Here is a 22,599-nt window from a genome sequence, read left to right on the forward strand (position 1 = left end):
ATGAAGTTGATTGTCCAACTTCATAGTAACTATATAAAAATATTTTTTGCAAGTCAACAAAGAATAGAAATAGATAAGCAAAATTGAAAAAAAATTTTGCCCGGATAACAAATTGATAAGAACTTTTTATTTTGCATTTCTCCAGTTCTCAAACCTACCCAATAGAATTATCTTACCTTTTTTTTTAATTGGAGTATACTTGATTTGCAATGTGTGTTAGTTACTTTTCTTTATTAAAGTAAGTTTTAGAAGCTTCTCACAGCAGGCATGTTATTTCACCAAATGAACTGTTTTATCTATTATATTAAGGGTCTGTAGAAAAATGTAGACTTCTAAGTGCATTCAAGTTAGCCATTTGTTCTTCATCCCCACCAGTTGCTAATCTCAAACTCAAATCTAACAAACTTCCATCAACATGGATCTTTGCCTAAAAACAGTTTAAATTCCTTTATTCTCTTATTCCTTGTTATGACAGTGTTAATTATTCTCTGCACTGACCTCTTTGAAGTCTCCAAAATCAGATATTCATTCCATTGACTAGAAGCATTGTTCTGGTAGATTCTGATTTTCTGAAAGGAGCAAGTTCATTCAATAAATAATAACGGAGCACCTGTCATGTTCAAGGCACCCTACTAGTTACTTTTGGGGAACTAAAGATGTATAAGTGCCATCCTTACTCTCAGGGGTCTCACAATCTAATGGGAAGAGAAAAGTGTACACATACATTTGGGGACAGAAAGAACAGACAGAAGAAGAAAGAGTTCATGAGTTCTCAACCCTGGTGGCCTGGTGGAATCATCTGGACAACTTTTAATAAGTGCTCAAGACCATGCCTGGAGATGCTGATTTAATTGGTCTGATGTCTGACTTCATGACTGTTTTGGTTAATTTTTAACATTTATTTATTTTTATTTTCTTATTTATTTGACTGCACCTTGTCTCACTTGTGGCATGCAGTGCCTTTAGCTGCAGCATATGAACTCTTAGTTCGTGTAGGATCTAGTTCCCTGACCAGGGATGATCGAACCTGGGCTCCCTGCATTGGGAGCACTTGAGTCTTATCCGCTGGGCCACCAGGGAAGTACCTGGTATTTTTTAAAACTCCTCAGAGGGTTGTAAAGAACAGCCAAGGTTGAGAACCCCTGGATTAGGCCTTCTACTTTAAGTTTGACTGAACTCTCTGCATAATACTGACAAAGACTCTCAAATGCAATCCTTAAGGCAATTAATTCTTTTTAAAAAATAATTTTATCAAAAATTATACAATGTATGCAAATAGTTTAAAGTCAAAAAAGGCAAATGGCCCTAAGGCTTGTGACTAAAATTCAGCAATCCCCTGTTCTCTCCATCCCCCAATTCTTCCTCCATTTTTGACTCTTTAAATTACTTGTAGAGAATTCACACATCTTCAATTCTTCAAATGTTAACACACTGGTATCTCTTGCTTCATCAAAAACTAATTTACTGGGACTTCCCTGGTGGTTCAGTAGTTAAGAACCTGCCTTTCAGGAAACGTGGGTTCGATCCCTGGTCTGGGAACTAAGATCCCACATCCTTCAGAGCAATTAAACCTTCGCCCCACAACTACTGAGCCCGTGGGCCAACTAGAGAGTCCAGGGCGCTGCAATGAAGGATTCCGCATGACGCAACTAAGAACTGATGCAGTCAAAAATAAACCCAAAAAACAAAAACAGGAAACTAATTAATTGTGGAATTTTTTTTCCCACCTAAAAGTACCCTGAAGCCCCCAAGGAAAGGCAAACAGAAGTAGATAGTTGGAGCAACAGGAGGCAGAGGAAGGTTCTTCTGTTCAATCCAGGAAAAGGACAGCTGAAGTCAGGTTCAGACTGGCTGCCTTGGTGACCCAACCAGTTCAGAGAGGCAGCTAAGAGCACTTTTCTAAGCCCCACCCACCTGCTCTCCCACCTCTTGGAAGGCTGATGGGCTTTATTTTAAATGATGGCCAAAAGCATGGATCCACACTTTCTCCTGGAGGACTTATGCTTGGAGGGCACCCTACTCCACCTCCAAAAGAAGCCAGTGAGGCGGGCATATGTTAGAAACACGGGGAGATGGACTTATAACAAAGGATGCATTGGAAAAGTAAGTTAGAGTGTTATCCTGGGAAGCCCTGAAAATTAGTTTGACTTGAAGACTTCAGGGACTCCCTGGAGATGCATTAGCAGGGATGTCACAAAATCAGTTCTGTATCTGAGGAGCACCTCTGTGGCTGGACAAGATGAAGGCTGGATTGGATTAGAAAACCCAGAGGCAAGGGACCCACCATAAGTCCCAGGGAAGAGGTGGAGAGGAGTGGGAAAGACCAGTGACACCACAAATAGACTGGGAGGCCCAGTGCCAGGAGACAGTTCTGTGGCTCCACGCAATTCTGACTGAGCCTTGACGTCCTCGCTTGTGACACATGAAAGGGCGAAGCTGCCACCTGCCGGGGGGCAGGGAGACTCTGCTCTCTGTCCCTTCCTATACTGTTTGAAATAATTTTCAGAAGGTTGCCCTCTTTTCATAAAACAGGTAGAGGTGTTTGATGGCTTTCGAGGCAAAACAGAGCTTATGAACTTCCTCTGACAGGGCATACTCCGGACTGAGCCCAAACACAATATTGCTCTCCAGGCCTGAAAACTGCTGAATGCTGTCTAAAACAATGTGACCGTCCAGAACACCAGAGGCCTGGCTGAACACAACCTTTGTGGCTCCGCAGGTCTCAAATAATTCCATTGCTCTTAGCAGTGCAAGCTCATAGCGGCCTCGGTCCTCCGCTCTCCTGCACAGAATTGCTATGTCTCTGGGCAGATAGCCACACTGGAACAGCTGGTGACATCTTTCTGCCACGTGTCTCGCGATTTCTTCTGTGGTCAGGTTGGTCTCTGTCTCACACACCCCAGGCAGAGCCTGGGCACGGATTGCTTCCTCATATGAAGCTTCCCTGAATGACGCCAGTGTGTCTGGAGACACGCTGGGGTGAGGATTTTCCTTGATCCTCTTCATTTCTTCTTTCATGAGCATCGCTATTTCCAGGGCACAGTGGATCCCGCAGGTGATTGTTTTCCGAGGAAACTGAGCAGATGGAGGGGGGAGGCCGTTGCCATCTCCATACTGGACTTGGAAAGGGTCCAGAAAAAGCCAGAGAATCCCGTGGTGTGGGTTTTCAATTCCAGCAGCCCTCACCTTTGGGTGGGTGATGCTCTTGGCCTTCATGTACCAGTCACCATATTTACTGCAGAAATGCTCAGTTTCATCCATCACTATGTGCTTGATCTTTGGGAACTCCCCTCCCATAAAGGTTTTCCGGGTCACAGCTCGGCAGGTCGTTCGCTGGCTGTAAGGATGAAGGAGAGAATAGGGCTTCAGGCAAACAAATAAAAGGAACACCATGCGTTTGTGACTCTCTGGATTGGCATTAGAGACTGGTTCTCATCTGGAGGCTGATTCACTGATTCAGTAGTGTCCTGAGTACTACAAAAATGCTCTTCTTACAAGGTTCCTGACATCATTTGTTGTCTAAGTCAGGCTTCTCGGGTGGCGCTAGTGGTAAAGAACCTGCCTGCCAATACAGGAGATGTAAGAGATGGGGATTCCATCCCTGGGTGGGGAAAGATCCCCTGGAGGAGGGCATGGCAATCCCCTCCAGTATTCTTGCCTGGAGAATCTTTTGGACAGAGGAGCCTGGTGGGCTATAGTCCACAGGGTCTCCTGGAGTTGGACGTGACTGAAGTGACTTAGCATGCAGGCACAGTCACTAAGTCAGGTCCAACTCTTTTGCGACCCCATGGACTATAGCCTGCTGGGCTCCTCTGTCCATGGGACTTCCAGGCAAGAATACTGGAGTGGGTTGCTATTTCCTTTTTCAGGGGATCTTCTTGACCCAGGAGTCAAACTTGTGTCTCCTGCTTGGCAGACCAATTCTTACCACTGAGCCACCTAGGAATTCCTCCTGACAGAATACATAATTGCAAGCCCTAATCTTTGGAGTTAGCAAGTTAAATCAGCATGTGAGACTTTTAAAATGAACTCAGGTAGAGGATTTTGTTTTTTCTACTATGGTCCATTTCTACTGCTTAACAATCCTTAAAGATAAATTCCTTATATCTAAGGGAAATCTCAAAGTGAATTTACCCTTGTTACTACTATTTCTTTGCTTTCTTTTCTAAAGCTGGTAAGCAGTCACCTAGAGGCATATCATAATTTTCATATGAAAAAGAAATATGGGCTCCTATAAGTTCCTCTAAAGAAAATCCTTATTCCCCACTTATTTTTAGTACAAAACCAGAAGCCTCTCTAGATTTTGGTTAGGAAAGCATCTAGAGGTTGCTGAGTTCCATGACATGTCAGGATGTCAGGTAGGGTACCAAGTCTACAGGGCTATGCCTCTATGGCTATGCCATCCTACTTACTTAGCTCAATTTTCATTTATAATATATTTTAGCATATAAATAGATATACATGCATACATATACTTAACATTTTTTAGTTGTTTATTGCCTCCTCTAATTTAGATTCAAGTCATATCACCCATCCCTACAAATTTCCTGATTTGCATATGCAGTCCCTGGGGCTTTAATCCCTTTGTCCAGAATCACAAACCCCGAGTCACAACCATTCAAGTTCTTTTCTTCCAGTTTGGCTAGTGTAGACTTCTTGAAGAAAAGCGTTGATTCTTAGCCATCTCTGTATCCCCCTCACATTGTGCTCATAGCTATTTGTTGACTTTAACTTGGCTTTTGACTGGGGTTCTCTTAAAACTCATCTATAAAGCATAAGAAAGAACATAGCTTCAGCACAGTTTACAAGATCCTTCATTATCTGGCGTCTGCTTCCTTTCCAACTTCATCATTTGTCACATACCCACAGCTCCTCACTGCTCCAGGCAGACCTACCATTCTGATTCATCTCCATGCCTTTCTACTTGCTGTAAAGTTGCTGCTGCTGTTGCTAAGTCGCTTCAGTTGTGTTCGACTCTGTGCGACCCCATAGATGGCAGCCCACCAGGCTCCGCCATCCCTGGGATTCTCCAGGCAAGAACACTGGAGTGGGTTGCCATTTCCTTCTCCAATGCATGAAAGTGAAAAGTGAAAGTGAAGTCACTCAGTCGTGTGTGACTCTTTGCGACACCGTGGACTGCAGCCCACCAGGCTCCTCCGTCCATGGGATTTTCCAGGCAAGAGAACTGGAGTGGGGTGCCATTGCCTTCTCCAACTTGCTGTAAAGAGCCCCTATTTAATGCACTTCTTCTACTGACTTCTTAAGAAAGAAGTGAGCATGTCCTTCATTGGAGAGTATTTGCTGACCAAACTACAGCCTGTTAAGTTTAAGCACATCTTTACTATCATACTAATTATGCAACATTCCCATTGCTTATTTTTCTCTTTGTCTCTCTTACATGGCTTTATAGCAAGGTCTTCAACATGTTTTCCTCCTTTAACACTAAATGTACCCTATATCTAGCATATAAATGGTGCTCAAAAAAGATTAGCTTGATAAATAAGTCAAGCAAACCAAAAACTAAAAGCCCTCATTCACTGGATTGAATAACAGCCCATTTCTTTTACTAAACTGAAAGCTAAAGATTTAAATCAGAAGCAAATGTGCAAAAAGATTTAAATCAGAAAGCTAAAGATTTAAATCAGAAGCAAATGTGTGTTCTTCTAAACAAGAAGAACTTGTTTAGAAACAAGTTCTAAAATGGTTGAATCAGAAAAAGTCAAACACATAAAAATATTTTATAAATGAAATCAAACAGTATTTAAAATCAAGTTTGTGTTAGGTAGACTGTCTAATTGACTGAAATACCCTATGAAAGCATGTAAATACCCTATTAAAACATTAAATATCAAGCAAAAGCCATATGTGAAACAAGATGGATTCGTTTCAGCCTTTCTTAAGTTTAAAGCCATAAACTGTGGGGGAAAATGTTTCTAGTTCTATAAATTAAAAGTTATGCCTATGTGGCTAATTGATAATGAAATGTTTAAGTGTGAACACTGCAAAGTGCTCTTTTCTAGCTCAGCTGCTTGATCACTTGCAAATGTATACATAGTTTGGGCTCTTGCCTGTATGCATCAAAGGCATTGCACAATCTTACAGCAAAGACACAGATTACTGGTGCAATGCTGTTGAAAGACGGATTAAATACATTTATGGTGTTTAATTAGTGAAACTCTTACGTCACAAAATCCTTTAAGACGTCACTTTCGCAAACATAGAGGATCTCCTTGGGCTTGCAGTGGAACAAGTCCTTAATTTTCTCCATGATCTTTATGGCCAGCACTGTCTTTCTGGTTCCTGGAAAGCAGTGGACGAACAGTTCTCGTGTCTCCTGAAGGCTCTGTGAAAGCAACTCGCACTGCTCCACTACGAGCAAATTGGAAAATTCACAGCCCAGTTGGTCACTCAGAAGGGATCGAGAGCAGAGAGAGACCACGATAAGCGCCTGCAACAATTTTTCCATTTCGTCCTCATCGGCAAGCCTGTAGGGTCGGGGATAGCACAAGGCGATTTCGCTGGGTTTGCGCTGTGTGCCGGGCAGGTACACCAGCCTCGGAATGACACACACTTTCCCCGTGTAACCACCAACAGTTCCCAGTCTCTGCTTTAACTGACGAGCAGTGTTCTGGGCATACACAAGCCCCCCAGTCCACGTAGGGTCTGTTAAGACTGTATAGAGTACCGGGGGGCTATTCACTGCTATTAAGAGAGCATCACAGAGGACATACTGCTCCTTCCTTAAGCCGACATCACTGGCCCAGCTTCTGGAAACTATCACAAACCCCTGAGAACAAGGATATATCTGTGTCTTCATTAATTCCTCCAGTCCTTTATGATCTGAGAAGAGCTTCTTACAGAGGGATTCTGGTTTAAATTGAATCTTTTCCCGTGTCACTGAAAATTCAAGGAAGAGAGGTTACTAAGATTTATAAAAGGATATTTAAGTATTCCCGCGATCTCATAATGAAATAAAGCCACGGAAATGTGGCTAGGATAAGTTTCCTTATCGGCAAATAAAACACCTCCTCTTCACAGGCCAGGGTTGTGAAGTCCCTGTTTCTGACAGCTCTCATGCAGGGAACAGAGTCAGACACGACTGAAGCGACTTAGCATGTATGCATGCATTGGAGAAGGAAATGGCAACCCACTCCAGTGTTCTTGCCTGGAGAATCCCAAGGACGGCGGAGCCTGGTGGGCTGCCGTCTATGGGGTCGCACAGGGTCGGACACGACTGAAGCGACTCAGCAGCAGCAGCAGCAGCAGGGAAGGGCAATCAGGGAGGGGTCTTCACAGAACAGCCTTCTAACACTCTGTCCACATCCCTTAGTGACCCAGTAACTCTAGGAAGGTACTTCTGTTAAGGGTGTGAGAGAGAAAGAGAGAACAAAAAACTGCTGCTTTGGGGAAACTAAGAGCTTTGCTTTTTCAACAGTGATTCTTAACCTGTGGCAAGTTTGCCCCCAGCGGGGTTATTTGGGACTGTCTGGAAATGGTCTGACTTTTTGGAGCTGGAGAGGTGCTACCGCCATCTAGTGGCTAGAGGCCAGGAATGCTCCTAAACTTCCTGCAATTCTCAGGGCTGCGGCTGCTGCTGGTAAGTCACGTTTGTCGGGTCCGACTCTGTGCGACCCCACAGACGGCAGGCCACCAGGCTCCGCGGTCCCTGGGATGCTCCAGGCAAGAACACTGGAGTGGGTTGCCATTTCCTTCTCCAATGCATGAAAGTGAAAAGTGAAAGTGAAGTCGCTCAGTCGTTGTCCGACTCTTCGCAACCCCATGGACTGCAGCCTACCAGGCTCCTCTATCCATGGGATTTTCCAGACAAGAGGACTGGAGTGGGGTGCCATTGCCTTCTCGGAATTCTCAGGGCAGCCTCCCTCAAACCATATGTAAAATAGAGAGCCAGCGGGAATTTGCTGAGGGACGCAGAGAGCTCAAACCCAGTGCTCTGTGACAAGCTAGAGGGGTGGGATGGGGTAAGAAGTGGGAGGGAGGTTCAAGAGGGAGGGGACATGTGTATACGTATGGCTGATTCATGTTCATGTATGGCAGAAACCAACACAATATTGTAAAGCAATTACCCTCCAATTAAAATATTAATTTAAAAAAGAGTTATTGAATCCAAATGTCCACAGGGTCGAGATTGAGAAACTCTGCCTTAGACTCTGCCTGGACTTTCGCCTGGAAGAGTCCAGGTGACCCCATGGCTCACTTCCTTCTGCCTTGGAAAGCCAGGGAGGGGCAGTTCTCTTAAATTTATTCTCTCATATTCGGAGGGGAAAAAAAAAAAAAAAAAGCTATGTGACTGGAAGCCCAAAGGTACACAGAAGTATAGGGTGGATTTAATGACTGCAAACAAGAGTCCACTATGTGTATTAATTCAGGACCATTATGTCTGCTGAGCCCTACACCTGACCTTCTCCAAGAAGGAAGTCTGGGATGAATTGCTACCAACCACCCCCCACCAGCGATTTAATTATAGGAAATAAATAGTCCCCTCAGCTGAAATCAAGAAGGAATACCTGGAAACAGGTGCTGTTGGAGAGCCTTCTTAAATTCTAAGACTTTGATGGGATATGACAGGCTTCTTAGGGTAGATGAAGCTGATGAAATCAGGTGAAGGCTGTGGTCAGCCTCCAAATTGGAAGGAGCTAAAAAAAAAAAAACAGACCCACAAAGCATCATTTTAGATGATAAAGAACTTCTCTATTGCTCTTCCTACGGTTGATGTATGACATGTGTCATGCCCGGGCTGCCCTCACTCTTTCTACGCTGCCAACAGTTCATGCATGTTAGGAAGGAGGCCTGGGACTCCTGCAGGGCCATGAGTCTTCTAAGGCACCTGTGATTCATCTCAGGCAAGTCAGTTCTCCTCTTCCTGCAAGGGTGGTCCCTGCGGTTCCTTCCAATTCTAATATTCTGGTTCCAGGTCACCCCTAAAGAGAAAAGTCTTCTAGTAGTGGTGATGGTGGGATGACAGAAAAAGTAAGCACAGGATTTCCTTGCTGGTCCAGTGATTAGGACTCTGTGCCTCCAATGCTGGGGATATGGGTTCGATCCCTGGCTGGGGAACTAAGGTCCAATATGGGAACTAAGGTCCAGCATGCCTAAAAAAATTTTTAAAGTAAGCACCGTAATTTTTTTTATATTGTGATAGTTGTTAAAGGTCTCTCCCACCCCCCACCAAGTTTAGATGAAGAATAAGAAGTGGTAGAATCTCTAGTTTGGTATGTGTGTGTGATGTAAACTCTAATTTAAGATAAGAGAAAGCATAATCCAATGAAATCACTCAAGTCTTGATCCAAGCTTCTTTTTACCAAATCTGGAATTTACTGACCCTGGAGGCAAACCAATAAACTTCATTCAGCCTGTAAGTCTTTCATGGGCTGATCTGAAATCACCAGGGCTGATGCTTAGCAAAACTGAAAGGAAGTGAAAACACACGGAGTCCTCCTCCCACACCCCCAACCCCTCCCCAGGACCTCCTTTTGCATAAGTTTTTAGTTTTTCTCCCCCTGGTGGTGCCCCCAGCCCTGAGAGTGGCTGGAGTATGGGCTCCTAATGTTACTGAAGCAATTCAAATTTGTCAACAAGTTTCCCTTGAAAGAATTAGTGGAGAGCCATTCTTAAACAGTGTTTCTCTAAAATATCACCTTGAGAGAGACTATAGATGAATATTTTAGAGTAGGAATATCAGCCTGCAAATTTGTTTCAGCAAATTTGAGGGACGCAGAGAGCTCAAACCCAGTGCTCTGTGACAAGCTAGAGGGGTGGGATGGGGTAAGAAGTGGGAGGGAGGTTCAAGAGGTTCATATCTTTACAGTATATAAGAATGAGACCTAGAAGGACACATCAATTGGTAAACTGCTTGTGATTATGAATGACTTTGGTTTTTGCTTCTTGTATTTTTTGGTTTCCTATTACGCACATGTTAACTTTTAAGAAATGAATGTTATTTTAAAAAGCTTAAAGGAAAAATAAAAAAGGAACTTTCACAAATTCATGGCTGATGGCCAACAGGCTTTTCTTGACTTTACACAGATCATATTCTGAATCTTTGGAACTAAAAATGTAGAAAATCACCCTTTAATAGGAGAAGATTTATAAGCAAAAGCAGGTTTATGTTATTTTTTTCTCGTCGTTTAGTCGCTAAGTTATTTCCAACTCTTCTGCGACCCCATGGCATGGATGGTAGCCCACCAGGCTCCTCTGTCCATGGGATTCCCAGGCAAGAATACCAGAGTGGGTTGCCATCTCCTTCTCCAGGGGATCTTCCCAACCCAGGGATCGAACCTGCGTCTCCTGAATTGGCAGGAGGATTCTTTATGGCTGATCCACCAGGGAAGCCCCATTCTTTACCTGGCCAAATAACCAAATGAAGACAGAAGTTTCTGCCTCCTGAAAGAACAATGGCTTCTCTTGCTTTACCTGGTGGAATATCCAGCATCATGGTTACCCACTGCTCAGCAGACAACCTCGTGACAGAATTGTCCCTGATGATCCAGGAATCCGGGGCTTCTGTGAATACCACACAGCAGAAGGGCTCCACGCGAACCACACAGACATGACCGTACAGGACATCTCTTTGGTATACATTTAAGATTTTGGTAGTGAAGTTCACCTTTGGCTTCTCACAGCAGAAGTGGAATGTAGGCAATTTTTCTATGCAGTTTTCTATTTCTTTTTTTAGTAAGTCAGGGTTCACTTTTTCTCCCTGACAGCCGAACACTTCTTTGCTCTTATCATCCACCCCGATAATTAGGTATCCCCCGTGGGTGTTGGCAAATGCAGAGACATAATGAGGCAGCATTTCTTTAGTCCGAGGAATGATCTTTTTCGTGGTGAACCTTTTAAACTCGACGTGTGTGGACTCAGTGAAGTTGAGTTTCTCCTTATACACGAGCTTATCCTTTTTAACAAATTCTGAGGCGCTCATCCTCATGTCTTCCTCTTCCTGCATGTAACTATCCAGAGCTTTCTGAGAATGTAGCTCCTGCATCTTTGATCTTCCTCTCTGGGTTCTAGACTGTTTTTCTCGGAGGAGCTCCAGGGCGCTGTGGGCACTCAAGTTGATGGTGGAAGTCACAGCTCTCTGATATAAATTGGAGCGCAAGCTGCAGATCCTTAGGTTGAAAACATCAGGGTTCCATGACTTCACAAAAATCATAAGATTGTGTCCCTGCTGCACGTAGTCAAGGTATTTCTGTGAGCCTGAAGGGAGGAGCTTCTGAAAAGAAGTTTCCAGATCATGTCCCAGGCCGTGGCATCGGTAACTGTAAGTCTTATCCTCAATCTCTGCTTTGATCACACCCCCTCCGGAATTTAACAGTGCACACGTCGCTTGGATGATTCTAGAATTCTCAGTTCTTTTCAAATAGCTATTGGCCATCCTCTTCCTGTTTTCCTCTCCGAAAGTGACTCTGCCCACTTCTACAGTTATCTCGGGATAAAGCATTTCCTTCTCCATCTTGAGGCTTTCCATCTCAGCAGCCCTTCTGCGCCACAAGCAATGACAGAAAGAGGTTCCAATAGATAATTAGGACAGAAGTGTTGTTTCAATATTAACATGAATTCCGGAGATTATAAAATTTTCTTCAAAGCTGTAAATTATTGGAGATAGATTTTAGTATTGGAAATCACCTTTGATAACACTGTTTTTTTTTAATTGGAGTATAATTGCTTTACAATGTTTATTTTCTGCTATACAACCACGTGGATCAGCTACATGTATACATGTATTCCCTCCCTCTTGAGCCTCCTTCCCATCCCCCCATCCCACCCTTCTAGGTCAGATTTCACTGTTTTATCTCAACTTTGTCAAGACCTTAGGCTTCCCAGCATGAATGGGCATAAACTAAATGCTTACTATTCAACCATAAAGGAAAAAATCATATTGCTGAAAATTTTAGTTATTTTTCATTTAAAATAAGGAAGCGTCAATTGTGAGCCCAGATAAAAAGGGTATGGATTGTTACAGGAGCCAAACGAATTTTACAGAAGTGGTTGCCATCAGAAAATGCTCCTATTTACAATCCAAAGGGGAAAGAAGACAATAGAGAACCAAGAGAGTATAGCTTTGAAGTATATGTGATGTACAAGATCTAGTTATAAAAACAAACATAAAACTTGGTATTCTCTATGTGCTATTTTATACATTTCAAAAAGCTTTATTCTACTCCTGAAAGAATGCCGACTGACACCAAATGCAGAAATCTTTCAAGTTCTTCAGACATTCTTCTAAAAGTACATTTCTTATACAGTGTGATGTAGGAACAGTTTTCCTTGCTTCATAATAGTTCTGCCTGTGGGAACCTCTGAGACCTGGGCATGGACATGAGCCTTTGAGACATAGTTACCAAATCGTGGTCAACCTCCTTTTGCTTCCCAGACCAGAAAACAGCTTCAACCTAAGTTGAAGCTAGCACCCCAAAAGCAGATGTTACAGAAATGTCCCCTCCTTTGTTTTTGTTAATTGCAAAATAAAAGATTTACTAACCCAAACCAAAATTCTTCCTCTAGAAGAAAGCCCAGTTTTTTCCCCCCTGTGTGATCTCTGCTAAGCAGAGGCCATGTGGGTGGTGTTTATATCCACCAAGAGGGAAAGAAAGCAGGTATCCAACAGGCTTGGTCCCCTCCTCTGCCATTAGTTTACTCTTGGTTGCTTTCTCACTTCCTCCAAGCAAACCAGAATCAACCCGATGAATTGTTTTTTTCATAGGTGAGCATCTCCTATACACAAGTGTAAATGTCTGGCTCTTAGAGAAATATCCATAAGATTCTATTCATATCATAGAATCACAGAAGTGTTGGAAGGGACTTTAAAGATCATTTTAACCATCAATCTGGTTCTTAAATACTCTATAATATTCACAACTCCCAACAAATTGCTTTCCAGTAATTGTTTGAACACCTCCAATAACACAACTCATTGTCTCTCAGATTAGTCCCCTTCTATTTTCTGACAGCTCTGTTATATATAGCTTGCTTATTTTTAGCTATAATCTGTCTTCCTATAACTTCCACATGCTGGGACTAAAACAAATCTAATTGCTTTTAAGCTAGAAGAACTATACTCTCACTGATGTTACTTGAATGCTGATAACAACCCTGATAGATACAAAGTGGTCTGAGAGTCTAGCTCCAGATGAACATCTGTCTGCTCCACTTGTCCCCAGATTTCTCACTCGTTTTCCTTTACAAGATTCTCCTGAGCTATAATTTTATTAAGTTCTTTATACCTTCAGACATAAGCTGAGATGAGATGGATGAGATTTTAAAAAATGTGTTTTTTTTTTTTACCTGATGCTCTTGCTTTTCCTCTTGCTGTTTCAGTTCCACATCTGGGTTTGGTCTGAATGTTTGCCTTCTCTCACAGTCCCTGTTGCCTTCTGATATCAGCCTGGGAGGAGCAGGAACTCTGCCAGACTCCCCAAGACTTCGTAACACTGACCCACTGAGAAAGGCTGATAAGGAGTCAAGAAAAGTTCATGACAGGGCAGATTGGCGGGCCACAGTCAGACCTCTGGGAGTAAATGAAGGAGTAATGGGAAAATTCAGGGGTGTTCAAGTGCAGGGCCAAAGCTAAAACTCCCCACCTCTGAAAGGCTGAATGTCTTTTTTCATACATCCTACAAGCAGCTTCTGTCATAGCTAATTTCATTTCAAAGCTCTATATTTATTTTAAATTAAGCTGCCCTGTACATATCCATTATGAACAATATTAACCTATTTTATCACCTTCCAAATTGCTTGTTCTGTTCTTCTTACTTTTATTCTATTTTTCCTATTCTTTCTCTTTGTTAAACACAAGACTCTTTCTAGAAAAATGCTCATTGATGAAGGTTTGGCTATCCTGGATGAGAGAATTACAGATGACCTCTCATCAAATTTCTTTTCCTTTCCTTTTTTCTTTTTCTTTAACTTTTCTGTATTTTCTAAATGGTCTACAATAAATGTCAATCATTTGCATAATTTACAAAACAAATGAAAAAAAAAAACCAGACAAGAGACCGTTATCTCATTTGGGGATGCTGGTTAAACTGAATCAAGTTTCTTATAGAGGGCTGACTGATGGCCACCAATAATTGATGGTGATGATGGGGTGAACCTATAAATGTTAACTTAAAAGGGCTTCCCTGACAGCTCAGTGGGTAAAGAATCTGCCCACAATGTGGGAGACCTGGGTTTAATCCTGGATTGGGACGATCCCCTGGAGAAGGAAAAGGTTATCCATTCCAGTATTCTGGCCTAAAGAATTCCATGGACTATATAGTCCACGGGGTGGCAAAGAGTCAGACACAACTGAGCAACTTTCACTTTCACTAACAAGGAAAAAGGATCTTTACAGATGTGATTAAGTACTGATGTTGAGATGAGGAGATTATCCATATGGGCCCTAAATCCAAATCAGAAGTGTTCTCATAAGAGCAGCAGCAGAAAGAGATTTGATATGTGCAAAAGAGAAGGCAAAAGACTGCAGAGGCAGAGACCACATGTGAGGGGGTGTCAGCAGGCATAGGAAACAGCCAAATAGACTGCCCCCTAGAGCTTCTGAGGGAGGGGAGCACAGCCCCTGCTGATACCCTGATTTCTGCCCACTTTTGTCAAACTCCTGGCAGTGAGAGAATAAACTTTTGTTGTTTTAAACAACCAAAATGGGGGTAATTTGTTACAGCAGCCACAGAAAACTAACACAGTTCTTTCCCCCTAAGTCAAACCATCAAACATCTACCATCTACTTCAACTTGTTTATGTTGAAATGACATTATTAAATAGGTTTCTGAATACCCCTCGTATTTCTTTTCATTAACTAAGGTTACTGTTCCTATGAAGTTCTGCTTTGCTGGCAGACCCTATGTACCTGTTGTACTGAAAAGAGTTTCCAGGACAGGAGCCAGAATGGATGCTACGATGAATAATCAGTTCAGTTCAGTTCAGTTGCTCAATCTTGTCTGACTCTTTGCGACCCCATGAACTGCAGCACGCCAGGCCTCCCTGTCCATCACCAACAAACTAATAAAGTGCAAAGGTCGGCTCTCAGCTTCAACTTTAACCCTTTTCACTCTTCATTTTCAAATCCAGTCTCATTTATCTTATTTTTTAATTTCTTGGCCACACTGAGTGCTGATCCTAATTCCCTAACCAGGGAACCACTGGACCACCAGGGACATCCTCAGTCTGACTTTTTTTTCCCTTTAGGCCTCACTGTGCAGCACATGGGATCTTAGTTGCCTGACCAGGAATCGAACCCGTGTCCCCTTCATTGGAAGTGCAGAGTGTTAACCACTGGACTTCCAGGGAAGTCCCGAAGTCTCACTTTTAGTTCTACCATCTACCTTAATTCTCAGCTTCACTGAAATTCTTCTGATATTACTTACTTTTAGAAAGATAGAAAAGACTGTCATTTACTGGACATGTGCCTTTGGGCACAAGGGACCCAGCTGGGAGTGTGGCACACCACATGGAAACCGAGATTACTTGGCCAGGTTTCCCTGGTGGCTCAGATGGTAGAGTCTGCCTGTAATGGGGGACACCCGAGTTCCATCCCTGGGTCGGGAAGATCCCCTGGAGAAGGAAGGAAATGGCAACCCACTCTAGTACTCTTGCCTGGAAAAGTCCAGGACTGGAGGAACCTGGCGGGCTACAGTCCATGGAGTCTCAAAGAGTCAGACACGACTGAGTGACTTCACTCTCACTTTTGAAGTGGAAGAGCCGGCATGTGGTCAGGTCTGTTTAATACAAATGCTCCTACTCCTTCCACTGCCTCTCAAATTTAGGATTCTGGATTGCTTTGGAGTCTTCAAAATCAGAAATTTACTTAAGTATTTCCTTTTTTTCTTCCCAGTCAACAGGAAAGACATTTTATGGGGCAGGAGAACTAGGAATTGGATTGTTTTCTCCTTCTTATTCTTTTTGTTGTTGTTGTTGTGCTGGGTCTTCGTTGTTGCAGGCAGGCTTTCTCTAACTGTGGCATGAGGGCTTCTTGCCTTGCGAAGATCTCAGGCTCTAGAGCTCAGACTCAGTATTTGCGAGGCAGTGGCTTAGTTGCCCCGTGGCATGTGGAATCTTCCTGGACCAGAGATCAAACCCATGTCCCACGCTTTGGAAGACAGATTCTTAACCACTAGATGAGCAGGGAAGTTCTTCTTATTCTTTAATGAACTATTGAGAACCAAATCAGGATAAGAAAGGATAATGTGAAAGATGAGTAAGGAGAGTTTCTCTTCTTCAAAGTTCCTTAGTCAAGTCCCCTGGCTATGAATAGTAGGTTATCAGAACAGGGAGGAGTTCTCATTTTGGCTCTGATACCTAGAAGCAAATGTCCGTGATATGAAGCAACTTGAAATCAGTAGCTTGGACAGTGATTCTCTCTAGATCTTGGGACAGTAATCTGGCCATGCTGTTGACAGTTATCTAAGAACTAGAGCCCCCAATTTATTTAAGATGTGTTTATTCACTATGCATTTCAGTTTATCCTCAGAGATAATTACAGCACAGCCTTCAAGCTCAAAAGACACAAACAGCTGAATACCAGGCTTCGTCTCACTCTAAATTCATTTGTCAGTATGACTTGACTAGCATAGCAGACTTGATAACATAGTGACCGACAGCAACCGTGCTGTTTTTACCACACCACCATCTGACTCTGAGTAAGTCTTTCATTCATTCTCTCACTCAATCAACCACTTTTTTTTTTCCTTTGAGCCCCAAGCACATAGCAATTCTAGCACTTTTTAGCTCTGAAGCTATGGTTAAGATAATCCAAGCCTCAGGTTCCTTCTGTGTAAGTTGGAGGTAATAATAGTGCCTTCTTCATATCGTTCTTGATGAAGTGAGATGATGTATATAAAGAGTTTAGTATGGTGCCTGGCTGAGAATGTCAGCTTTTCATTTAATAATCAATTATCAAGCACTTACTGTGTTCCAAACATAGTACTGTGCTCTGGGGCTACTGGTCATTTGCACCATTTAGTGACTGCCTTCTTTGGGCCAGATCTGCAACTTTGATGATCTCAAATTGTCCTCATAATAACTTGTAAGACATGCATTATTTTCACCATCTTATAAATGAAGAAACTGAGTTAAGAGAAGTACAGCTCAAGGCTACACACCTAGTAGGTAGCAGAGCTGAGATCTGAACTCCTGGGGTCCAGTTGATTTCAAAACTCACTTATTACCATTCTGCCGTGCAGCCTTTACTGTTAGCAAGAATAAGACACATGTCCTGTTCACAATCTAGTGGGGGAAAACATGTATTAAAGAACTCATGGCAATACAACATATGTGGTAACACCAGGTGAGAACTTCATATACTATGCATTGTTCTCAATGAGGAAGGTACTGTCATTATTCCCACTTTTACAGATAGAGAAACTGAGGAACAGAGTTTCTGATGCTTGCAAATGCTATAGTCCATATGAATGACCACTACACTCTAGTGCCATTCTGGCAAGCTAGACTCATGAACAGTGTGCTTGGGGTGTTCTAATGAGTGAAAACGACTAAGCTTGTAAGAACAAGGTAAGATTTCTTAGATGAGATGGTATAGCAGCTTAATCCTGCAAGGAAGAGTGCACCAGATTGAGAAAGGGTGATGGGGAGGGAAGGGGAAAACCAGGAAAAGGAAACAGCAGTTGCAAAAGCCCATTCTCTTCACTGTCTAAACTCTCCTATTTTTAAAGTACGATGCGAGTGATGAAAGTGAAAGTTGCTCAGTCATGTCCAACTCCTTGTGACCCCGTGGACTATGCAGTCCATGGAATTCTCTAGGCCAGAATACTGGAATGGGTAAGCCTTTCCCTTCTCCAGGGGATCTTCCCAACCCAGGGATTGAACCCAGGTCTCCCACATTGCAGGCGGATTCTTTACCAGCTGAGCCACAAGAGAAATCCAAGAATACTGGACTGGTAGCTTGTCCCTTCTCCAGCAGATCTTCCTGAGTCAGGAATCTAACCAGGGTCTCCTGCATTGCAGGTGGATTCTTTACCAACTGAGGCATCAGGGAAGCCCCTAAAGTACAATGAGGATCCTTAATAGGTCTCTAAAGAAGGCATTCCATTTTTCTCCACACTTTCCTTTTATTTCTTCACGTCTTTCTCCCCATCCCTAACCTCCTGCCGCCCTTCACATGCCACCTTTCCATTTCTTACTAGCTATCACTGGACACTTGCCATCACTTGAAATAGCTTCCCCTTTTTTCACTCTGCCTTCCTTCCATCTATTTAAAAACATAATTGCCTAATGGGTTTTCATATTTAATCACTTATCTCCTCAGACTCTCAAGCCTTTCACACTGCCCACTTTCTCCAGAATAGTCTAAACCACACAGGCAGCAAGCCACCACCTTGCCCCATCTTTCACTTTGTGCCACCCCCTTTCATCGCGGCTAACACTGGTCCTCAACTTTGGTGTGAATCAGAATCTCCCCTGCCATGCATGTGTGTCTGCTCGGTCGCTTCAGTCGTGTCCAACGCTTTGTGACCCCATGGACTGTAGCCCACCAGGCTCCTCTGTCCATGGGATTCCCCAGGCAAGAATACTGGAGTGGGTTGCCATGCCCTCCTCCAGAGGATCTTCCCGACCTGGGGCTCCTGGGGATCGAACTTGCGTTTGCCTGCATTGCAGGCGGATTCTTTACCCACTGAGCCACCTGGGAAGCCCTCTCCCTTAACATACTTATTAAAAATATACACGCTTGGGGGCTCCATCTCCAGATTCAACCTTATTTATTCGAGAAAACTGAATTGTGCAGTTTTGTCCTTTGTTTTTGATGCTTTAGGACGTCTGTGTTAACTTTCCTCCTGGTGGTTCTAACTCACTGAATTTTGAGAAACACTACACCATTTCAACCTTACCTAAATTTGGAAGGAAATGGCAACCCACTCCAATATTTGGATAGTTGCATGTTTTTGGATAGTTGCATGTTTTTGGAACAGTTTTTATGATCTCAAGGCCTTCCATCTCCTCATATCTAGAGAAGGTCTTTGGATAGTTGCATGTTTTTAGAAACAGATTTTATGATCTCAAGCCTTCCATCTCCTCATATCTAGAGAAGCACTAAATCCCTTCATGGTGACATCAGATTCTCATGACTAACAAAAAGCCTTTTGCAAAATGAGTCCTTCATGGTATTGAACTCCCCCTTCACCAAAATCTTATATATTGTTTTCCCCCCACTGCCATGTTGGAGCAGTCTCTCAGAGATATTCGAGATGCTGCCTCCCAGGCTGCAGTCCTCATTTTGCCCCAAATAAAACTTAACTCATAACTCTTAAACTGTACATCTTTTTTAGCTGACATTCCCAAAAGTCCAGGGCACACACACTCTACAACCCTGCCTCAGAGGCCTTTCCCTAGTGAAACAAGACGCTCCAGATAACAGCCTCTCCAACGTCAGAGATTAAGGAATTGAAGGACCAGCGGAAACTACTCAGCGACTAACTTTTAACTCAGGCTTCAGAGCCCGCCAAGCCACAGAGACCGCAGAGACTGCAAACGCGCCTGCGCCCTCTAGCCGGCTCCGTCTCCAAAGTTCGCCTCGCGCTCCGATTGGCTGCTCTCCGCACCAGCCCCGCCTCAAAGCTGGGCGCCACGTGATCCACTGGCCACCGCGTGATTGGCTGTTTCTCTCGCCCAGCCGCCGGCCCCGCCGCGAGGAGCAGAAGTCTGGGAAGCAGCAAGTGGCTTCCTCCCGCACCAGACAGCACAGGGTGGGCTGCCGTCAGCCTCAGCACGCCCGGGCAGGCCTCGTGAGAATATAGGACGTAAGCGTTTTGGGAGGTTCGCAAAGCGGACTGCAGAGCCCCTGCCTGCAGCTTTGGTCTGCGCCCTGGCTCCGGCCTTACTTGTGTTTCCCCCACAAGAATGGCTTCCCCCTGTCTTTCCTGAAGTTGGTGAGGTTTGGACGTATTAGTAATATTGTTCTTTTTCTTACTATCATTATCATTTTGAGAGTCCACTGCGTGTAAGCATTGGTGGTCCTGCGCAGGGCGCCATGCAGAAAGCCGTGAGTTAGAAGCTGGAGGAAGGAGGACTTATAGATGTTTGAGGAGTGTCCTTAAACCAGCATGAAATGTTGGAGGTAAGTCAGCTTTATAAATTGTGCTGATGCTTTTATAATGTAGGAGCTTAGGGTTTAGTAGGGAGGGTTATTCGTTGACTAAACACTCGTTTTATTGAGCTGCCTTCTATTGTCCGAGGTACCCTGCTGAGTGTAATGGTTGCAAAGGCCAGTGGGACCCAGTCCTGGTTCTTTAGGACCTCTGTCTGTGTGTTGGGACTGGTGGGTGAGACAAGGAGATGGGAATGGGTGAATATTTGGCGTGTGACGCCTACTATGGTCGGAAAAAGTGCTGTGAGAGTCAGAGGAGGGGGTAACTGAGGGAGTTAGGGACCACTCAACCGAGAATGGGGCTTCCCTGATAGCTCAACTGGTAAAGAATCCGCCCGCAATGCGGGAGACCCCGGTTCGAGTCTTGGGTCAGGAAGATCCACTGAAGAAGGGAAGGACTACACCCTCCTGGAGAATTCCATGGACTGTATAGGCCATGAGGTCGCAAAGAGTCGGCACGACTGAGCGGCTTTCACTTAACAGAGGTGACATTTGAACAAGTCTTTAGAACTATAATTAGGCTTTCTCCAAATCGAAAGGGGTAGGGAAGGCACTCCAGACAGGGAAAAGTTTACAGAAGAAGAGAACTAGGAAAGTGTGCCCACTGTGACTGGAGCACACTTGGAGCTCTGCTCACAAGTTTCCTGCTTTGAGACAGTTATTTAAATTAAGTTCTGTTAGCTCCTTTGTTTTTTTGTAACAGGTACTTCTGCAGAGGTTGGTGGGATCAAGGCTCAAGCCTCTAAAAAGGCATTTTGTTTTTAATAGTTTCCCTCTCTTTGTGGAGTTTAGTTGCTGAATGGAGAACATATGTATATGCTGAATGGAGGCCATATGTAGCTGTCCAGTTTTAACTACGGAGTATCAGTCTATTGTCAGTTTTATAAGTGGCCAACTGAAGCGTGTTGTGTGTCCAGAATTGTTACTTACATATTGACAGTACTCTGCTGAAAAGCTGGAGAGTTGACATTGTTTGCAAATCACCAGAAGGTATCATTTAGAATAAATAAAATATAGTCAACTTTCTCATTCAGAAATTGATTTTCCAGGTTGTGAATTACTCAGGCTCTGCATTGTTTCCTTTATCTTGCCCATCCTCTGGAGAAAAATGAAATTAAACCTTTATTTAGTTGGTAGTGGAAAAATATAAATCTGGTGACCAGACCTGTTTCTCTTCCAACTCTGTTGTTAATTTGCTATGGACCTTTGTCAAATCATATCCTTGGATTTTGGACTCTTTAGAAGAATTGTATAAAATTTTTATGGCTAATACTTTTCATCTTTATTGGCAGTAGAATTGTAAATCAAATTATATGTTAAATGAATTGGAGTTTATAAACGCTTTTTAGTAGAAAATCTTTAATGAAGGTTTTCCTTTAGAGCTAGACTATAAATCCCTTCACAGACAATCCCTAAGATTTTATCATGTATGGTGTTTGGACTCACTAAAACCAGAAATTATTTTGAACTGTAAATGCTTCTCTACTCTGTATGTTAAAAGCAAACAGCCAAAAAAACCACATACCCCAAAACAAAACTTGTTCATGTTTACATTTTGTTCAGCAGAGTTGTACATACTGGTGCATAGTGCAAGATGCAGTATTGAAAGCCCATGCTTGAAATTTATCTGAAAAGAAGCCTTTTTTTTTTTTTTTTTTTTTCATGAGTAAACCTAAGTTTTCTCTGATGTGAAAATAGGGTTTGGGGCTGCTCTTATGAAATACAAGGAGGTGAAAAGCAATGATGCGATGATGAGTGAAGCATAGTCTGACCTGGTATTGCCATTGCTTCAGTGTTGGCTTTGACCAGGGTATGACCCCTTAATCTTCTCTCTGAGCTGATTCTGATTGTGGTTTTTCTACACTGGTATGTTCTAGCCTATTTGAATACTGACTTTATTATGTGTTAGAATGTTTCTTTAATATGCCTTTGTATTACTGATTCTTTCATGTTTTCTTTGTAGGTTGAGGTGAAAAATACGGCTTTGATATCTTCATGGAAGACTGCATTATTTCATCCATGAATCTGGTTCAGTTCCCTTATTGACTTATTAGTGTGTTAAAATGCTTGTTTAGCAGATTGTAAAATAGATTAACATGTACATGCTCTCTTGGGACAGACTAAGGGAAAACAGGTGTTCAGCCTAGAAAAATGTTGCTCATTGGATTTCCTATTAAGTCAGTATGTCTTGGGTTTAACTTTGAAACAAATTAAAAAATTTAAATATTTTAAAATCTATAGGATATTCTATTTCAATATTTCTATTACCTTCGTGGTGTCAGAAAATGTGCTTTGAATTGCTAAAATGAATTGTATTAGAAAACACCTGTCTTAGCAGAGGCACTTAAAAATCATTTTCATTCGTCTTCTTCTAGTAATGATTTAAAAAAACAACGTATATTTTCACCAACCTGCCAATCCAGTGGCTTGCATTTTTCTACACGGGTAACTTAAGTGTTTCTGTAGAATAAGGTATTTCATGCAAG

General features: G+C 42.9%; 1 protein-coding gene, 1 long non-coding RNA gene and 1 other non-coding gene across 3 annotated transcripts; 2 read left to right on the forward strand and 1 right to left on the reverse strand.

Annotated features, from left to right (window-relative positions):
• Nucleotides 1-2,502: 2,502 nt before the first annotated feature.
• Nucleotides 2,503-13,352, reverse strand: SLFN14 (schlafen family member 14). The gene is made up of 5 exons (XM_065908497.1): nucleotides 13,303-13,352; nucleotides 10,432-11,498; nucleotides 8,526-8,654; nucleotides 6,183-6,897; nucleotides 2,503-3,337 (listed from the first exon to the last, which is right to left on the reverse strand). The coding sequence occupies exons 2-5, from the start codon at nucleotides 11,483-11,485 to the stop codon at nucleotides 2,503-2,505; spliced, it is 2,733 nt and encodes a 910-aa protein (XP_065764569.1). The 5' UTR covers nucleotides 11,486-11,498; nucleotides 13,303-13,352.
• Nucleotides 13,353-19,646: 6,294 nt separating this feature from the next.
• Nucleotides 19,647-22,351, forward strand: LOC136149596 (uncharacterized). The gene is made up of 2 exons (XR_010659684.1): nucleotides 19,647-20,083; nucleotides 22,077-22,351. It is a non-coding gene; the product is annotated as an uncharacterized lncRNA (long non-coding RNA).
• LOC136150430 (Z30 small nucleolar RNA) lies at nucleotides 21,857-21,953 on the forward strand. The gene has a single exon (XR_010659855.1). It is a non-coding gene; the product is annotated as a Z30 small nucleolar RNA (small nucleolar RNA).
• Nucleotides 22,352-22,599: the final 248 nt, after the last annotated feature.

Source organism: Muntiacus reevesi, chromosome 18, assembly GCF_963930625.1.
Source record: "Muntiacus reevesi chromosome 18, mMunRee1.1, whole genome shotgun sequence".
NCBI classification, from domain to species: domain Eukaryota; kingdom Metazoa; phylum Chordata; class Mammalia; order Artiodactyla; family Cervidae; genus Muntiacus; species Muntiacus reevesi.